A 20,061-nucleotide genomic window follows, 5' to 3' on the forward strand; every position below is an offset into this window, starting at 1 on the left:
TATTTACTATTGGACAAAAATGTTGATGTAGAACGGTTTATACTAAATTGATTGAATTAAGTAATAAAAATAAATATATAGATACACTTATACGGTGTGTATATATATATACTAATACATACATATATTGCATATCTGCTGAGGTCTTTACCTTCACTTTATACGAACAATACAAATATTATATTTACATTTAAATAATTGCCTTTTATAAATAAAAATATTAAGGCATGGAAATATTAATATTAATTAATATCTGATGTTTTTTTTTTTAAAATAATTCCAACAATAATATCATCTTATAAATATAATATTAACCCCGCTTCGCTAAATACGAACATGACAACATTTATGAGCTGAGGAGACGAACAAAGTCAAAAAGTTGAAAACATGCCGAAAATGGGTGCAGCCCTTAAAACAAAAACAAAAAAAAGACCCCTAGCTGATCGGCAGCACCCCCATTTTCCTTTAAAAGCCGCCCCCTCCCTCTCCAACCCCCCCCCCCCGACTCTAGTCGAGGTGCATTGTGGGGAGGAAAGTCGTTGCCATTCGACCTCTGCGGGGCCTGCGCGGACGCAGCGAGAACCCTGAAATTCATTATGCGTTTAAAACCTTTATTTATTTCCGCATAACCTACATACTCTCACCGGGAGGGCCAAAAGCGGAGAAAAGCAACGACGACGGTCCATCTCTTCGGAAAAAGACATCCTGAACGAACACTTTTTATTTTTATCGGAGAGGAATACTGTTGAGAAAGTGAAGATTGTAATATATATTAAAAGGAAAATGTCCGGTGAGAGAAACCGCAGGTCGCTGGCTTTCCGAGGAGGTGGATTAGCTGGGTTAACGGGTTCCAGCGGTATCGGTGGGGGGAACTGTAACAGCTGGGAGGCCCCGGCCTGTCAAGACCGACAATTTAACGGGAACAGGCCGGATCAAGAGGAGGACAGGGATCTTGGGGCGAACAGATCATCGCAGAAGCGAGTGGAGGGCGCTGGGTCTGTCAGCGATAGCACGGAACCCGAGGCGGAGGAGGAAGAGGACCCGGAAGGGGGCAGCTGGGCTGCCGGGGACGGCGTCGATCGTGTCGGCTTAGTGGTGGAAGGGGAGGACGGTCCCAGGGAGGGGAACGGCTTAATCATAGCGGGGAATGGTCCCAACAACGAAGACAACCAAGAGTCGGGAAGCGAGTCGGTGTGTAGGAAGTCCGGGGTGGAGATGAGACCACAGACGTTGCTCCAGAAACATTCTCTCTTCCACGGTTCGTGGTTGCAGGAATTCCCTTGGCTGAAATTCTGCCAAGAGACGGGACTCATGTCCTGCTCCTGGTGTCACAACATTGCCACTAAAAACAGCGACGAGCTGGTTAAAGGGAGTCGAAACTACAAGCGGGCCTTGCTACTGAGACATCACCTGTCTTCAGAACACGGGAGAAATGACCCCACCAAGCAGGTAACGTTAGCTCCGCTCTGACGGGCTGTCGTAGGTGTTTTACGTCGCGTTATAACGCGACACACGCTGGACAAAAATATATACGTCTTATCCGTGACGTTTGTGGCTAATATATTCAGCTCAGGTGTGTTTTAAAGGCACAACGAAGGCTAAAATAGGCCGTTAGTTAAGCTTCACAATCCCTCCTCCTGGCTGATTAGCTAGCATCACTATGCTAACCTAAGCTAGCGACTAGCTTAGCATGCTAGCCGCGGGTAGCGGAGGAAGAGGCGGCGGAGGGGGAGCTCTCAGCCGGGCTAATGTCGAGCGAGTTACCGCAAAAGCAAAACACATGAAACATGTTTTTAAAAGCATTAATGACGCATTTATATCAGATTTAAAATAATGTATTTTAAAAAAAAATTTTTTTTCTAGTTATTCAAAGTTACCTTTTTCTAAAACCTGCTCCGGTGTGACACCTGCTAACTACCGTCACCTATAATTATGACGTAATTATCTTTAAAAATGACTGAAGAATTTGTGAAACGTGTATAAAGTTAGTAGTGATCTAAAATGTGTTTTTGAATTGGGGGTCTATTTCGTTGCATCAGCTGCTGTCTTTCTTGATCGCTAGCTTGCTAGAGGTCACACAATGGCAAGGGCTTCGACCCTATGAGCCTTTGGGGAACCGCACCCCTACCCAACCCCCAGCCGCTCGACCTCTCCTGCGGCTCTGCCGGCTCGCAGTCCCCGGTGACCTCTGGTGAATGTCTTCCTCCTCCACCTCCTTCTCCCTTTGGGGAGCTAAATTAGAGGCATTGTGCTAGAATGACCCCCCCACCCCCTTAAAATCCATACATGGTGTCACTGGCCGGGCTGGATGAGTAGAGTAAATCATTTTTGCTCAGAGTGTGAGTTTGTGTGGTTTGTATACACAAATGAGTGAAATAGAGGGAAGTAAATACAATGACATGGCATCACCTGACTGGATCATCCACACATTTTTGGGTTAATGGCCTTTTCGCGTCAGAGTTTGGGGGAATGTCTTGTGACCGATCCTTAGAAATAAACCGCGGTAGCTTTTGAGTATTACTTTACTACTCTGGCTTCTGTTGCCATATCAATACCGTGTGGTTACCCTGAGTTAGAGGAAGGTTTACAGTTACTAACAGAGTCTATGTTCCGAATGTGTTTCCATCAAAACAGGCAAACCACGTTTTAGTGGACTCTGTCTTTATTGCGTTTTGTTTTTGTTTGTTTTTTAGTCATTTTTCAATGCTCTTCCAAAGCGCTCACAAAAAATGGGGAGTGCATATTCCTCCAAACCGTATGATGTCAAAGGATATTTCTCCCATTAATCTCCTTTTGAAAATAATAAAGCCTTGCTGCTGCTTAATGTTGCTTGTACATTACCGCATCCTATGTTCCTATCCTGAGTACGCGGTTCGAGCTGTCAGGGGAATTAAGAGTGGGGTGCTATTTGGCTCTAATTTGTGAGTGAAGAGGATTGCATTACTACATTTAGTTCCTTCCTCTGCACACGCAAACACTAATCAGAATGACTTAAAGTGATCCACCAACTTGTGTACATCTCTAATTGTTAAGGAGAGCAGCGGGATTGGATTAGGGTCTTTGGTGGGGCTTTTCCTTAGCAACAAGGACCCCAGACACTGTGGTGAGAGGTATCTACACCATCTATTCATGGAGTGTTGACCATTTTCTTGATTGTTGTAAATGAAAAGTATATTTTTTATATATTTTGATGCATCTCTGATTAGATTAACCCTGCATTTTGTCGATAAATGTCAGCTTTATATATATGACGTCGCTTACGACATTGTAAGTTGAGCAAGGAAAAATTGTGACCCAGTACATTAAAGGGTATTATAGTGTTAGGAGGCCACGTCTTGTTCTATTCACTCATTCCTGACGTTAGTCAGGCCTCTGCTGCATTCGTTATAGCAAACTCAATTAGCCCTAGCACACCAGGGCAGCTGTGGTGAATGTGGGTCTCCTTGGAGAAGGGGGCCGTTGTCCGTAATTCTGTAGATGCTGTCTCGTGCTCGGTTTGTACCATGTGCTCGCTGGGAGAAAAAAAAGGTTACGACCAGGCAAAAGTACATCATCGGTTTCCTTAAATCAATCATGAGATTGTATATTGTAGCCATATGTTAGTTTTTTTTCTAGCACCACATTTTTTCTGTTTACATGTTGATAAAAAACGTATGCATCAAAGCTAAATCATTGTTACAGCAGTAACACATTGTCACCATGTTTTGAATCTGTTGTCTACAACAATACGTTGTAAGACGAGTTGGTGCGTTGCATAGTCATTACACTGCGTTAGCTTTAATTCCCCCTATAGACTCTGTCTGACTTTTCGTGTCTCAGTATTTCATTCTTTGTTTGAACTTCAATGGCACATTTTTATTTCTTTCCGTAATGCAAACACCTGTTGGCCACACCCTCGCAAAACCTTAACTGCAACAAAAAAACCACACCAGGTTGAGACTTCTGAAGCCTAATTCAAATTATTATGATCCACACTTAACGTAGCATTTGATGTCAGGACAAATCTTTTGACTGTATCCCGCTGTTGGCTTAAATTGGGCTTAAGATCAGATAAGATAAGTCAATAGTGGAATGATCTGAGTGGAACCCGGACATGGGGGACACAGAGGTTTTTTTCTAGCCAAGACAAATACCACATTCATTGTTGAGAGTAAGACCCCACAAACGAGTAAGGGGACCCACCCGTTGCAATTCGGTGTCTGCCAGATAGATGAGATGTTTATTGGGGGCCACAGGTCAGGGGAATGGGGTGGGCCGGAGCCAGAGGGAGAATTCTTCTCATTGAATTCGTCATTGACTCGAGTCTCCCCTCGTCCCCTTCCCACCCCCATGTCTTCTGTCAGAGCATTGTTAGGAGGCTGCAAGACACGCAGTCCAGCCCTCCCACACCTTGGGCCAAACACACACTGCAGTATTGTTCTAGCATCTGGGGACAGACTGGTTGGGTGAGGAGGGGGGGGATCGAGGGGAGGATACAGTAGATGTAGGGGAGTTGGTGAGGCACCGGCGGAGATGGCCTCAGGGTTGGGTTGGTCATGGGACCGGCTCATGGACTGTGGAAAAGAAGTGTGGGTGTTGCCTCTGGGTCTGAAAGCGAAGCCAATGCACAAGTGTTTTAAAACCTGCACGCCTTTAGCTGACCAGAGGGGGCGACTGCCCCTATTACACACCGGATTTGTCGAGGCTCTAAACAGTGTCCTTGTGAGTTCACGATCGCAATCACTCATGTCACACCCTGTTCTATACAGAATGATATCTATTGTAAATCTTCCAATTCAGAGTGAAATATGCCGTGAAACGCAGTGATTGCTTGAGGGAACGGTTCCCTTCAAAATTGATGGTCTTTGCCTCAGAAATACATCTGGACAGAGGCATAGCAAAGCAAATGTATAGCAGAATGTCTATTTAAATTGTCACATGCAAATTAAAAATACTTATCCTACTTAATCTAGATTGTATTGTTGTAAATTTGGATTGTTTTCTCTCAAATATAAAAGAAGCAGATTGCACTAAAGTATACCAAAATTGTGTCTTTTGAATTGCAGAAACATCCCACTTCTTGTCACCATGATAACTAGGCTAACTACTCAGACTGAGCATTTACAGTTGTTAATGTAGCTCATCCCAGCTGCTAACCTGTTAACAGTTTCTTACCAATCCTCACTGTGTTTTTGATAAATCAAGACAGAAACGGTGAAGTGTTTTGCAGTTTTTGAACCTGTCACCCACGTCTGGACATAAGGGCCAGTCAGCAATCTAAGTGTTGGTCCTTTGACTTTATCATCTGTAGTTGTAGATGGCAGCTGCAGCGCTTCACAAACCAAACACTGTTAGTCGTCACGTCTGCAAATGCGATTTAAAGTCTAACATATAAAACAAAAGCCTCATATCAACAGCATCAGACTGAACGTGTTCATATGTAGTATATTTGGAAGGCTAATGACCATCCGAACTGTTACCTGTGCATAACGCTAAAGCAGCATCTGGAGGAGGGGATCTGAAATGTAGACGCAGGTTTTGGAACAACATGCTGTCATTTATATGCCATCGTTTTCAGGGAGGTTCTTGCTTAACCAATTGAATCGGTGTCAAACCACATTCCTTATTTCAGCAGCGTGACTTCAAGAGTAAGAGTCCAGGTACTAGAATGGCTGGTTTGCAGTCCAGACTTACACCCCCCCCCCGCCCACTAACAATGTGAGGTGTACAGTCATATGAAGTACAATATACAACTGCGGGGACTTCGGACTGTTGAGCAACTGAAGTCGTATATCAAGCTAGAATGGGTAAGAATCCCTCTTTGAAATCTTCAACAGTTAGTAGTGTGCTTTGCTCACAACTGCTGATCGGTTTTAAATTAACATATGAACGATTGTGTATTTTAAAAAAGATACTGATGCCTTTACAGACATTAGACATCGTCTTTGTAATGTATTCAACTGTTTTTAGGTTACATTCTGTTTTCATTGAAATTCTACATCCTTCATTTTTAAATGGACAAAAGACTGTTGCACTTAGAACCAAAAAGTAATCCTTGAACTAATCTTAATTAAATGTACATATATATTGGATGTTATTGACAATAAAGGAAAGCAGCCCTTCTACAGCAGCAGCAATGTTTGTAGATTTTTATTTTCATTAAAGAAGTTAAATGATTAATGTGCTTGCCTGGCCTCGGAGCAAAGAAATTAAAAACCAATAAATTCAAAATAATTTGTTTAATGTCAAACAACCGTTCAGCTAATAATTGCAATGCCCCCCCCCCCTCTCCGTTGTCTTTCCTCGCCTGCCTGTGCTCACTGCAAACTTCCACTTGTTCCACCAACCAGTTTTCTTATCCTAGACAAGAATAACCGTGCTGAACATATTGCGCTCGTCTGTTCTGAACCCAATCAAAACGAACATTTTGTGGAGACGGGCCAACAAATTTCCATAATGAGCAGAAATTACTCATGAATTCTAAATTATTTTCTCACATAGCGTCCTTGTTCAAACTTAACACATCTCTGTTGATCCGTCTATTCTCCCAACTGTAAAATATTTCCACACATTTGCTTGACTCCAAACAAGAGCGACCCAAATATCCTCTCTCCATCTTACACACGCCATTTCTCAAACCTCTCTGGGTAAAATCAATTCCGTGCCACGTCATGGATGTCGCACTCGTATTTGCTGGAGGCTCAGACTCGGGCTCGGCTCGGCCTCCAGCAGCTGCTCCGCAGGGTCGGTCTGTCTGCTGGTTCTCCAACCTTTCAGCTCACACGTGGCACATCTGGAGAAAGGATGATGCTGCTGATGAGGCCAGTATGGAGCAACTTTACCAGTACCAGTCTGCGCTAGTCTGAGTCCAATAAGCACACACACACACACACACACACATCTTTGGCCCTTTGCCTTGCTCTGCTTAATGGATTAAAGGTTTGGGGAGTCGTGAAGTTCAGGGGTTGATTTCTAGCTGGTTGAAATGATAAAATATCTGAGAAATCCCACGTACCACTGATCTCGGAATGTTTGTTTCATTCTGGTATGCCTTTTTTTTTTTTTTTTTTTCCCTCCTGTTCAAACTTTTTAATAAAAGGAGTGGACAGAACATGATTCACTTTTAGTTTATCAAGTTGAAATCGTATCAAACGGAGAAAAGCAGATGCAAACAAAAGACGATCTAACTCCGAAGCATCATCCAGCTCCTCCCGTCGCGGCGGCGCTCCTGCTTTTCATCGTACCGACGTATTCCTCCACAGCACTCGACATGATGACCAGCCTCCCGAGGCTTTGATGTGTATATCACGGCATAATTTCTCTCCTCCATCCTCTTTCCACTCGCCCACATACACCCCGGCTCCTTTTCTGAACTGGTGAGTGGGAGATGCGATGTAATAAGAGAGTGAGTGCCGAGCCCTTTCACAAAGGCCCACAGTGAGTGGACAATGAGCCTGAGGGAGAACACGGGCTATTGTGAATGCTAAAATGGGGTGACCCAACTCCTTCTCACAATCCCGCCGGCTTTCCGGCTCCCGTTGCTCCACATTTTCTCCTCCGCCCTTTTTGTTGCGACTCAAGGTCTTGTGCTTTCTCTCTGCGCCTCATGCGCTCCTTTTTTTATATGTGCATGTGCTATCACGCTTTTCTATTTTATGCTAGTACCATTTCTTTTTTCATGCTCAATTCCATCAGATTTTTTTAAAAAACATTTTCTGTCCCACCGTTTGTTTCTTTCAGACTGGAACGTCCACAGACTTTCCCCACTGTGTGTCGCGCCCTCATTTTATCCCATCCTATCTCTCTTCATCTCCCACCCCCCCCCCTAACCCCCCCTCCAGCTGTGGCAGAGGATGATAAGCCCCCTATACTATCCTGTGTGCCCAGGCTGCCCTGGACAAGAGCTGCAGTGTAGAGGGAGTGGAGTTGGGGGCGGGGGCCGGGTGGGGACCTCCAGAGAAATGGATTTAATCTGAATTACTCGAGCTGAAACCCCAGCTGTGTGTGTGTGTGTGTGTGTGTGTGTGTGTGCGCACAGAAGATGTGGGGGCAAAAATACAGAGCTGGAGCAATGTGAATTATTCTGGATTAGGACATCTGCTGTGCAATTCTAAAATGAGCCAGAGATGTATGCTGCTGCGTGCATGCGTGTGTGTGTGTGTGTGTGTTTGTGTGTAAGCGTGTTTCTTTTGTAATGGGCCTTAATGTATTCTTCCATGTGCAGGTGGGCATGCAAGTCCAGCCATGTAATTTGTAATCAGGCGTGTGTAACTCCCTTTTTTCTTTCCTCTGCTTCGTACCAGGCTGGCCCTTTGCCCTGTTACGAGGGGGGAAGGTGGGGGTGGCTGTTACAGGGTAGTTCTATGCTCCTACCAGCTCCCTCCCCATTCTGCAGCCACGTTTGTGCGTGTTTGTGTGTGTGTGTGTGTGTGTGTGTGTCCGGCTTCGGACGCTCCTCCAAACACGCTTCCAGGTTTAATTATGTTCTGCTTCACATCCTGCGTGCAAAGAAAAAGATTTCAGTTTTCATCAAACTGTGTTAGCCTGCCTTCTCTGAAGGTGATAATTAAAAACCAAAATTTCCATTCTGTAGAATTATTGAAACAAACAAGAGTGTTGTGTTCCTTGTTAATCGATTCCTCGCTGCTTCTGCTTTCAAGGAAATTTGGAAAACTTGGGTGAAATTGGGGGAATCTTGATGCGGTCACACAAAATCGATGGAAATGGACGGCTCATTTGGGATTTGTTTTTCTTTCATTTGGTGGTAATAATTTTCTCTAAGTACGCGAGCCAATGCTAGAGCTCCTTTTTAGTTTGGTTCTTGTTTGCTGAAAAATATCGAAGACCATTCAGTCAGAACAAGCAGTTACGCAAATGACTCCAACCCGTTAAAAATGCAAACACACATTAAAGTTTTTTTGTCCTGGAGGCTTGTTAAAAACGCTTTCTTAGAAATGTAGATCAGTTTGTATATAAATTAGTTCGCCTCACTAGCAAAGTCAGTCTATTTTGGGAGTGGATAATCACGCCCAGCCTAAAGGTAAGGCCCCATTCATTGCATCTGCATCACCTCCACCATACCAGAAGCGAGTCAAACCTGTTCTGCCCCTAGGGGAGGTGCGTCAGCGTCACACCACGAACCCTCAGGGTGTAGATGTGTGTGTGTGTAAAAAAAAAGTTTCCGGAAGGGGAGACGGGAATTATGTGCAACTCCCTCAAAACTGGTCAATAATTTCTCTTTCTTGCTCTCTTTCACATTTAAAAGGAGATGTCAAGGCCCACCGACAACACCAGCCCCTCCACTAACTGCTCAGGGGACGACTACCGCAACAAACCCAATGAGAACTCCTACTGTTACCAGCTCCTGCAAGAGCTGGACAAGCAACGCAAAAGTGGCATCCTCTGCGACGTCAACATCGTCGTCTCAGGCCAGGTGTTCCGCGCACACAAGAACATCCTGGTAGCGGGCAGCCGCTACTTCAAAACTCTCTACTGTCTGACCAAGGCCGAAGCCCAGGACCAGGCCACCGTCACGCACCTCGACGTCGCCGCTGTGCAGGGCTTCTCGGTCATCCTCGACTTCCTCTACTCCGGGAATCTGCTGCTCACAAGCCAAAACGCCATCGAGGTGATGTCCGTGGCGAGTTACCTCCAGATGACGGAAGTCGTCCACTCGTGCCGGGCTTTCATAAAGGACGCCCTCAATATCAGCATCAAGCAGGAGGCGCCCGATTCGGTGGTGGTGGACTATAACAAGAGGCAGATGGTGGCCAAAGACGGCCAGAGGAGACCCGACCAGAAGCCCAGCACCTTCTGGGCCACGAGCATCCTCTCCAAGCTGTCCATCAAGGCCAGCAGCCACCAGGGCAAGGACGCCGCGGAAGACGACGACGATGACGAAGGTGGCAAGGTGAAGGAGGAGAACAGCGACGTAGACGTGATGGTGGTGGCGGCGGGGGGCGGAGAGGGCTGTGCCCTCGTCACCCCCGGGTCCTCCGGGAGCTGGGCCCACCACAACGACAACTCGTCCGATTCAACAGAGACCAACGAGACGCGAGCGGCCAGCGGCCGGGTGCAGGTGTTCGTCTGGAACGAGCCGACCACAGGGGGCGCCGCCGCGGCCCCCGCCGCCGCCATCAAGCGAGAGGCACCAGATCCCGCAGCCGGGAGCGGGAGGCGGAAAAAACAAACCACCACCCGGCGGTTTGTGTACAACTTCCCACCGGAGCCGGAAGAGGGGTTCGACGAGGGGATGTTCCTCCAGCCGTCGGCCTCCTACCCCCGAGAGGACTTCTCGTCGCTCTCCGAGAACGCAGGTACGACACACATTTGTAGCTCTGAACTCACTCACACACACACAGACACACACACACCCTCCCTTTAAAGAACGATGAGTGTTCTCACTATATTTGTGACACTTTAACCAGGCGGTTTACCCAATGTGCCCTCTTGTGTGTGACTTTGCATAATAGTACCGTTTTGACATACCATAATAATTATGTCTGCATACTTCGCCTAAAGCTGTTGGGACGTCTGACTCCAAGCAACCAGTTTTGTCAGCTCGCATCATTACAGTCACTAATAGCTGACTCCTCAAAGCAGAGACACGATGCCAACATGACTTATTAATACGATTGATTGATTTCCAGAACGGATTCTAAAGCCTGATTGTTGATGAAAATGTAAGATTATGTAAAAACAGATCTTTTAAACTCTCGATCGGGGTTTATTTTTACGCTCAAATTCCTCTTGTCTCTTAATCTATCAATCACTCCGTCCATCCTCCCCTCACACACATCATCTCTCTCTGTGTGTGTGTGTGTGTGTGCGGTAATCTCCTCCTTCTGTTGGCAACTATTAAGCATCCAGCTCCCTGCAAACATAATGATATCACATATTATAGAGGAGAAGGATGCTTATGTGAGGAGAACAGAGTGGAGAAAGAGCGAGAGAGAGGCTTAATGCAGGAAAATGGCGTAAGCAGGGGAAACACACCCCCCCCCTCATACCCCTGCCCCCAGGCCTCCCTAAATGCACTTGAATGCTCTTAGTACCTCCAACTCTGGGCTCTCTTTAATGTGTGCAGAGTGATCCGGAGTGTTTCAGGAGGCTGGAGAGGCTGCAGACTTGTCCTCTTGTCTCTTTAGTATTTCTGTCGTTTAGCTCCATGTCTTTTTTTTTTTTTTTTTTTTTTTAATTTCCAAATGAAGACTTTAAAGTAGGCTGTTCATCACGGTAAAAAGGTTTCAAGGTGACAGTTTACCCCCTTAAATTATAGTTTTATGTTAAACAGTTCCTTTACCTTCAAACTGGAATTTATTCATACAGTGAACTGAATATTTACAGTTTAAATATAGATCTGGGATTATTTAGTGAAGATCTAAAGAAGCGTCGCTTTGGTGAACGCCTGCAACTGATGGATTCCCTATTATTCAACAAGTGTGAGAGGCGCCGTCCGCAAAAATGTGCAACATGTTCTCCAGATGCCGTTTGATGTCTGGGGGGGCCAAGAGGGCCTTCAGTTTTGCTAAAAAGCTTAAACGTGACAGGAAAATCCTGCGGCGCGTACGAGAGATTTTTGCATTTATTCAAGTCGTTGTGGGTAGAAAACTGCTGCGTCATGAACTAGATGTACTGGCAAGGTTCAGTCATGACACGGCGTTAATACATGTGAACATCGGAGTGTTTAGTCATACAGGACACGCTCGATTTATCTGGTGACACACGCAGCTCTCATTGGTCGCGACGCGCTCTCGATAAGTTTGTCACACGATAACGTCCTTCGCTCCGTCGGTCGTTCCCTCGCACGTTTTGTTTACTTCTGAACAAGTCGTTCACCCATTGTCGTTTCCCTCGGCAACGGCACTCTCTGGGTTTCATTCAGGTGGAGCTGTGATGTCATACGTGAAGCTTAAGTAGCACAAATGTGCTTTTTTTCAAAGAATGTTCTTCTCTAGGCTTTTGGTTTTTCTTCTCATACAATGTCAACACCTACAAGTGTGAAATATTATGGATGGATTCATTAACGTCTAGTTTTCTCAACAATTACAGGTTTTAAAATACTAGAAGGGAATTCAAAGCGATGTTTGTGCCGTTTTTTTTCTTGATTGACATGCAAAAACCTGAAATGGCACATTTCTGCTTTCTCCAAGCGGTGGGAATCACTTTTAGAATTATTTCTAAGGGTTCCCTTTAAGACCGAGTGGTGACAAATTAAAATTGGAGGCTGTTTGCGTTCAGTTCAGAGTCTGAGGTCTGGTGGAAAATCCAGTTGAAGGTTCTGGCTGCTCTCGAGCCCCACAGCCAGTAAATTCCTGCTGCTGCTCCAGACGGGCCAGACGGATTGTTTAAACGGTGTGTGTGTGTGTGTGTGTGTGTGTGTGTGTGCGAACGAATCGAACGCACGCAGAGCAGGTGGAAACACATTTGCATAGAAACTGGTCTTTGTGGGAGTGTGCACAACACACACAGACACACACACACACACACTCTTACACACAACAACTACCTCAGTCCATGTGAGGTGCAAAGCCATCAGAGGCCGTCCCCTCCCTCCTTAATCCACTCTAATGCACTGGGGCTGTCCTCACCATTCCAAATATTGACCCAGGGAGAATGGACACACACACACACACACACACACACACACACACACACACACACACACACACACACACACACAGGGGTGTGTCTTTAATGGGCTTTAAGCGCTGATGCCAGAGGAACCGGACACACACACACACACACACACACACACACACAGGTGCTCACACACAAGTGCTTACAAAAGCAGAGTAAGCTGAGCCTGTGTGTGTGTGTGTGTGTGTGTGTGTGTGTGTGTGTGTGTGTGTGTGTGTGTGTGTGTGTGTGTGTGTGTGTGTGTGTGTGTGTGTGTGTGTGTGTGTGTGTGTGTGTGTGTGTGTGTGTGTGTTTGTGAGGGCTTGACTCTCTAATTAACCCCCTCCCCGCTGGAGCCCTGGTTACAACATTAGTTTGTTGCTGTGTCTTGGGGAGCTAACTGCTTTACATAATGGGGGTGTGTGCGTGTGCGTGTGTGTGTGTGTGTGTGTTTGCCTACGTTGTTAACCGAGACGCTCATTGTTCCGTGCAGGTGTGGGGGTTGGGCAGGTTAGTTGCGCAAACTGAAGTGTTGTGAGGTGTGTGTGTGTGCATGCTCTGTGGGCGCACCCCACCTCCCCCCCGGGCTCTCAACCACCTCTCATCTCTTCTTTCTCCCTCTCACCTCTCTCTCTCTCTCTCTCGCCCCCCACCCCACCCCCCCACCCCCTTCCCAGAGCTGGCCAATCAGATCCAGTATAGCATCATCCAGGACATACAGCAAGGGGAGTCCTGGGAGAATGGTAAGAACAGGATTTAAAAATACACCTTCTGACGCGAGCGTGCGTGTGTGTGTGTGGGGGGGGTAGTCGATACGCTACACATCAGCGTCCTGTTCAACCACTATTAAAATATATAATTGAAATATGTGACTTTTTTAATTAATAAATTACTAAAACCAGCTTTATTTATGTAAGCCTAACAGATTTGACCTTAAATGGACGGAGGAGAACTCTGTGTCTGTCGATCGGGCTGCGTCCCACATCCGTCGTTACGCAAGAAGTGTAAGCATGAGTGTTTGTAAAAGTAAAAAATAAATAAAAAACTGGAAATATCAGCAGACATTTAAAAAAAAACAGGTCTTTTTTTTTTTTTTTGATTGTCTTTTAAAGTCTGCCGTTGACGGACGGCTCATTCCCACTAAGCGTTGTGCAAACAGAGTCAGCTGGAAGAATAAAATGTGTCTTGGCTGCCAGTTAAACTATTAACCAATCATCTTTGGGGGAATTAAAGTATTTCAGGTTTGAGGTACGGTTTAACTGTCACGTATGGGGGGAGGGGGTCAAAGGTCAGTACGTTGCAGCCCCAGGCCAGGAGGTCTTAAAATACAGAGAACATTTCATCCTTTAAACCTCCTGCGACACACACACACACACACATACACACACGCACACCGAGAATACACAGGTGACCTGCTTCTCATCAACCCTCCCCCACTCTCCACCTTCACCCCACCCCCCCTAGCAACCTGCCCTGACGACGCCGCTGTTGTGCGCAGCTTGGCTCAAACAAAGGGCTCGGCCCCGTCACCCCACTCTCTCGGCGGCGACGCCTCGCTGTGTGTTTGCAGCCTCTTCACGATCAATAGACGGCGTGTTTATTTGTAAGCGCAGCTGTTCTCGATGACTTGTTTACCATAAACATCTCAGGAAAGGTTGGTGAGGACGTGAAAACACACGGTATAACGTCCAGATGATCCAAAACGATGTCATTCTGAAGGGTTTCTAGTTCATCCTGTTCATGAATTGATCAAAATAATCGGTATCCGTGTTTTACTTCCTGTTTTTCACGGATCTTTTTTTTGCCGCTTTGCATTTACGTCCTAATCCTTTTGTAAATTTCGACGTCGTAGCCGGATACGCGCCGGTTGCTTAGCGATAATGAAGGAACAGGACAAAAGCTGCGATTAGATTAATACACTTTTATTTTTTTAAAGTAATGAATATTTCCTTGTGATGCATCGATGTGCGGTTTCTTCTGCTCTCTAATAGTAACCACATCCAGCTCATTGATTGAACGAACATGATATTGGTTCCTGACTCGCCTCCCTCTCATTAGAGCATCTATGGAGGCTTTATTGCGGTTACTCCTTTCCAGGCAGCTTTAAAGCCTCAGAGAACAAAACTTGTATTTTTAAAAAAATCTTTTTATAAAGTAAATGTAATCTTGCACCAAAAGATGACATCAAATCTGAAGTTATGCTTCTGTTTTTTTGTCTATTTTTGTCTCTATCCAGGCGAGTCTTCACACCTAGCCATCAATAAGCTCAAGTGTCCCCACTGTAACTACATTGCCAAGCACCGGCGCACGCTGAAGAGGCACCTGATCATCCACTCAGGCGTGCGCTCCTTCAGCTGCGACATCTGTGGCAAGCTGTTCACCCGCCGCGAGCACGTAAAGAGACATTCCCTGGTGAGTCCGCCCACGCTCAGGATCCGCCGCCGTCTATCACCACCAGGCGACTCACACCTGCTAAACGGTGTAGCGTCCTGTTCGTCCTCGCGTTTCTCCGTCACACTTCCTGGTTGGTGTGTGCCCGACAGCTTTATGGACACGGGAGAGAAAGACACGCGTGTCAACATGTGTGGTCATTTCTGTGTTATAATTAAGGAAGTGTGTTGTGAGGGAATCTAGTGTTTAGAAATCAAGAGTGTACTGACAGCAATGGAAAACAGGAAGATAAATTAATATAATAAATACTTTATTAGCTAAAGCTATTGTAATGTTGTTGTTTTTTTATGACCAAATTATGTAGTGAAACTCACAACTTTGATTTTGTATATATATATAAATAATTTGTGTGTGTGATTCACTTTCTTGCTTTGCGTAATTAGAGAAAATCAAATTAACTCTTTGCCAAATTTGAACAGTTAGCAATTAGCTTAGCTAAACATGGAGGATAACATTGTTGGTCCAACACTGACTTATTACACCATCAGCCTGCCACTGAGTTAAATTAGTAGATAAATGACACAAAGACAGTGTCATGTGACCTCCTGCTTTCCATCTTTATGCTAAGTTGACTGGATGCTAAACTAACTAGCTTCTAATGCTCATATGTGTATTATACAGGTACACATAAAAATAGACTCACCATATGCAGTCATAACCACAATTTAGCCGAATGACTCACTTCATCTCCTCAATCGCCTCCCCTTCCTCTCTTCTTCATCCCCCCCCCCCTTCTTACAGGTGCACAAGAAGGACAAAAAGTACAAGTGCATGGTGTGCAAGAAGATCTTCATGCTGGCGGCGAGCGTGGGCATCCGTCACGGCTCGCGGCGCTACGGCGTATGCGCCGACTGCGCCGACTCGCACCAGGCCACTCAGGAGGGCCTGGAGGTGATGGAGGGCATGGAGTTCCCTCGCGATGAAGACTTCGAAGGTGAGGACGGAGAGGACCTGGAGGGGGAGGAACCCACCGATAACGACCAATCAAATTGGGGCGAAGGCAACGGCGGCGCTGCCCCGAAAGAGGACTAAGAATTTTAACAAGCTTAAAAGTTGATGTTTAATATATATGTATACAAAAAAAAAAACCTAGCTGGTAAACAATCAACTCCAAAGTGCTATGAAACCTCGAGGTTACTTAATTGTGTAAGTTAAATGACAAAGATGGATTTAAAATTAAAAGGCTTTGGTAGAATGGGAACTCCGAGATGTACAGATTTATTATTATTCAGATGTGTTCAACTCTGGGTCCAGCGCCCCCTGGAGAAAGATTAAAAAACAACAAATAACATGATGAATCAGGTTTGTTTGGTGATGTATTTTTATTTCCTGTTTTTCTGGGGGATTGTAGGGGCTCAGTGGTGATGTAGAGTTTGGGTAGGCCAATCATCTAAAAAGTGAAATGTTAATTATTTAATTTATGAAGAGAGGTTATTATGGTCTTATCAAATGCTATAATTTTTATTTCTGCTTTCGTCTGCAGGCAGAGGCGCAGTAATAGCTGTTGCTTTCTGCACAATCTGAAAGTATATTGCTTGGTGCTTGTAGAAGTGCACGGAAGAAGAGCATTATTGTCCACAGGAAGTTCTTGACTTGCTCTGTAGATCTTTTTAGATGCGCTAAATATTATCTTATTCTTTTTCTAATTTTTTTTTTCTTCCCTGCACAAATCTTGGAACCAAAAAATCTGTTTTGTGACTCTAATGTATCTCAGCCATATTTATGAGTAATTTAAGAGGGCTGCGATATTGTGCCAAACAGACAGCACACCAAGGTTTAGCGGGAAACAAAAACTACTGAATACGCTTTAAAAGAAAGAAGAAGAAAGAAAAAAAACAACAATGAGGTGTTTTTTTTTGTTAAGTGAGAAAATAGACAAATTTAAAAAAAGTGAAAGTACAAGGGGAAATGTTATTGCTAGCTTTATACAAATCATGGCGTCACAGTAACACTTTATTATTCATTAAAAGAAAAAAAAAGCATTTGACTTTCACTTAAAGCTTGAATTTTTGCCAAATGATGAAACGTTTGGTGCTGTAATGCTTGTCGCAGAATACTGGACCTACAGGCTATCTATGATGTTTATAATCATAAAGCTTAAACTGACTCAGTTATACGTATATAATCAGCTCAAACTATAGAACACTGTTGTGCTATGGCGACTATCAGGTATGCTTTGCCATTGTTTTTAAGCTTTTATTTAATGCACACACACACACACGTACCATTTTGTAGAACTACAGTACATGAAATTGACATTTTGCGGACCTAAGCGGACACCAATACCTGTATGCATTTGTTTATATTTGGTACTGAGTTATATAGTAAATACAGTATATATATATATTTTGAATCACTTGAACCTTGGTTGTTAGGGGGAGGAAGCGTGCAGAAAGTCATGATGTCTGATATTTTCAGTCTGAAAAAACTCCATTTTTTTCCTGTCTGTGAAAGGTATCCAAAAATGTCACCAGTTTAATTTGATATAGGTTTGTATTTTCTAGGTCTGCCAGGTAGAAAAACACTTTGTTCCATAAGAAAGTGAAGCTCTATGGCGCCTCATAGACATGCACTTATGTTTTTGTTCATTTAAATAATTTTGCTTTTATGTTTCTTGGCTTCCCCAAAAGCGGGTCTGAATGGAACTCTATAAAAAAAAAAACAACTGTTGTGTCTTTTCTTCCAATGAACTTTTTTTTTATTAGACATTTTTGTTATTTAATATTATATATATATTGACTCCAAAATGCAATCAAGACTGTTAATTTCTATTTGTCCAACCAAAATTGTTGTTTTAATTATTGTTGAGATATAATGTATGAGAAAAGCCAGGTGAAAACTTGCTTAGTGTAGAAAATCCTTGCTTGTGTCTGTAATTGAGATTTTTTTTAAAATGTTTTTAATGCTACAGAATCATTCACTTTATTCTAGATACATATTTTGTTTAATTTTGTTTCTCTTTTCCGCATATGTTTCTTTCCTCTTTTTATTTCATTAAGCACATACTTTCTCAAGAAACACGGGATTGTTTGCGGGTTGAGACCTCGGAGCAGTATCTGTTAATATGCAGTGGAATATTCAGTATCTACTGAAGCGGTCGTGATACAAAAGATGTGTAGCTTCCCTTTAGTGTCAGTGGAAGAAGATATAGTTTAAGTCATAGAAATATCAGCCTCTTTGTGTCACTTTTACCTTCAAATCACTGTGCAAGGGGTTATATTACAGATATATGTATGAGAATATATGATGAACATATATATATATATAAGAATATATTATTTAAATAGTGGATTTGTGTAATTGAACACATTGACAGTCAGCTACAGACCTCCAGATGTGGAGGTTTATTTCCGTGACCTTTAACCTTCCGTTTTCTTTGTTCACGCTGCGTGCTTGTTCACCACACCTTCTTGTTTGTTCTTTTGATACTATTTACCATTCTACTGATTTTACTGTAATGAATGAAACTCAAAACTATGATGTATCATTTTAGATTTTATGCTGTATTTGTTATATGGATAAAAAAAACAACACGAAAAAACAAAGCAAAAACACTACAGATGGAAAGCAGAGGTTTTTTTTCCCCCAGCTGTATTTTTTTACGCTATTGCAAAAGGTATTTTTCAATTTCTCTCGAACTTTAACAGTGATGCAAAACTTGGGCCGCACCTCAGTGCCCTCCGAACACAAGGCAAATTCAGGTTACTCTTTTTACGTTTTTATCAAAGGTTTTCAAAGATGGAACTACATTCTCCTTTTTTTCTGAATTGTACTACTGTTCCTCTCTATAACTACATTTTAAGAATAAAAATTTGATATTGCTTTAAACTTATTGTGTCTTTTTTTTTTTTCGCTGCCATCACATTAATTTCTGTTCAGGTAAATTACCAGGAGTTACAGCTCTGGATTTTTATTTAACAGATCGTCCTCAAAGGAAATAAAATCAATACTTCTCCAAATTCACTTCCAGGAAAAGTGACTCTAGTTTTTAGTTATAAATTCAACACCATCTGACTAACTCATCGTGTTAAATCTGATTTTACATCACGGGATTGGGTCTGAAGAGAACCGTGAACGCACCTTCACCTCAAACCCAATGTGCTGCCCCCTGCTGTTAAAGTTTAGACTTGTATCTCGTGGTTGTACATCCTAATTGCCACTAGGTGGCAGCACTGGTCTGCATTTCCTCCATTCCGTTCAGAGAACAGCATTTCTACCATGTCCCGCTTACAGCAGTGACGTCACGGATCGATTAATTGCTGAAATATGATTCCGTTAACTCTGACCCGATTGGATCCGAGCAGGTTGAGCAGCGTCGCTCTCCAATTGAAAACAGGCTGAAACAAATGCAAAGAATGCATTGAGAGCACAGATGTGTGTGTGTGTGTTTTTGTGTGTGTGTGTGTGTGTGTGTGTGTGTGTGTGTGTGTGTGTGTGTGTGTGTGTGTGTGTGTGTGTGTGTGTGTGTGTGTGTGATCCAGAACCTGGATCCTGGGCGGTACAGGATGTACCGAGTCCAAACTGCAAACAGGCCTCTGTTCACAGCAGCATGTTTATTTCCTCAGGCCAGAGCGCCGCTGCCTGTCTGAGTGTACAAACACAGAGGCAGTCGTCAAACATCAGCCTTGTGGGCAACCACACACTGCTGTATACTGTTCTGTGTGTGTGTGTGTGTGTGCACGTGCACGTGTCAGTGCACGAGCCTCCTTCCCATTCACAGACCCTTTTGTGTGGGTGTCTGTCAGCAGTGTTGTCTGCAGGCAGGCCCTCATTGTGTTGAACCGCTGCTCCTTATTGACACAGGGCCCCTGGCGCTCCGTGTTCCCATGGCCCCCCAGCCAGGGCAGACGGAAGGCTGAAACCGGAGCCTCGGTCCTGGGGAGAGTTTGTTTGCGCTCCCCTTCCTCTCCCTCGGTTCTCCAGCAGCTCCCGGGGGTCAGACGTTAAAATAATCTGAGGTGGGGCGACAGGTATTCGTGTGGTCACAGCAGCAGCTGTCAACCCACCCGATGT

At 44.2% G+C, this 20,061-nt stretch overlaps 1 protein-coding gene across 2 annotated transcripts; it reads left to right on the forward strand.

Annotated features, from left to right (window-relative positions):
• Positions 1 to 543: 543 nt before the first annotated feature.
• Positions 544 to 16,890, forward strand: zbtb10 (zinc finger and BTB domain containing 10). Of its 2 annotated transcripts, XM_068333420.1 has the most exons (5): positions 544 to 1,449; positions 9,245 to 10,295; positions 13,275 to 13,340; positions 14,834 to 15,009; positions 15,790 to 16,890. In XM_068333420.1, exons 1-5 carry the CDS (start codon positions 784 to 786, stop codon positions 16,078 to 16,080), a joined length of 2,250 nt encoding a protein of 749 aa, XP_068189521.1. In that variant the 5' UTR covers positions 544 to 783; the 3' UTR covers positions 16,081 to 16,890. The 2 variants fall into 2 exon arrangements, with proteins under 2 accessions (XP_068189521.1, XP_068189523.1); XM_068333422.1 differs by lacking the exon at positions 13,275 to 13,340.
• Positions 16,891 to 20,061: the final 3,171 nt, after the last annotated feature.

Source organism: Antennarius striatus, chromosome 14 (genome assembly GCF_040054535.1).
Source record: "Antennarius striatus isolate MH-2024 chromosome 14, ASM4005453v1, whole genome shotgun sequence".
In the NCBI taxonomy this organism is placed as follows: Eukaryota; Metazoa; Chordata; class Actinopteri; order Lophiiformes; family Antennariidae; genus Antennarius; species Antennarius striatus.

What these genes read in the sequence shown, in the direction of transcription:
- zbtb10 (XM_068333420.1), top strand. Translation starts at nt 784, where the DNA reads ATGTCCGGTGAGAGAAACCGCAGGTCGCTGGCTTTCCGAGGAGGTGGA. An exon ending in GTCGCTCTCCGAGAACGCAG is followed by an intron (nt 10,296 to 13,274) that starts GTACGACACACA and finishes CCCCCTTCCCAG; the next exon opens with AGCTGGCCAATCAGATCCAG. An exon ending in AGGGGAGTCCTGGGAGAATG is followed by an intron (nt 13,341 to 14,833) that starts GTAAGAACAGGA and finishes GTCTCTATCCAG; the next exon opens with GCGAGTCTTCACACCTAGCC.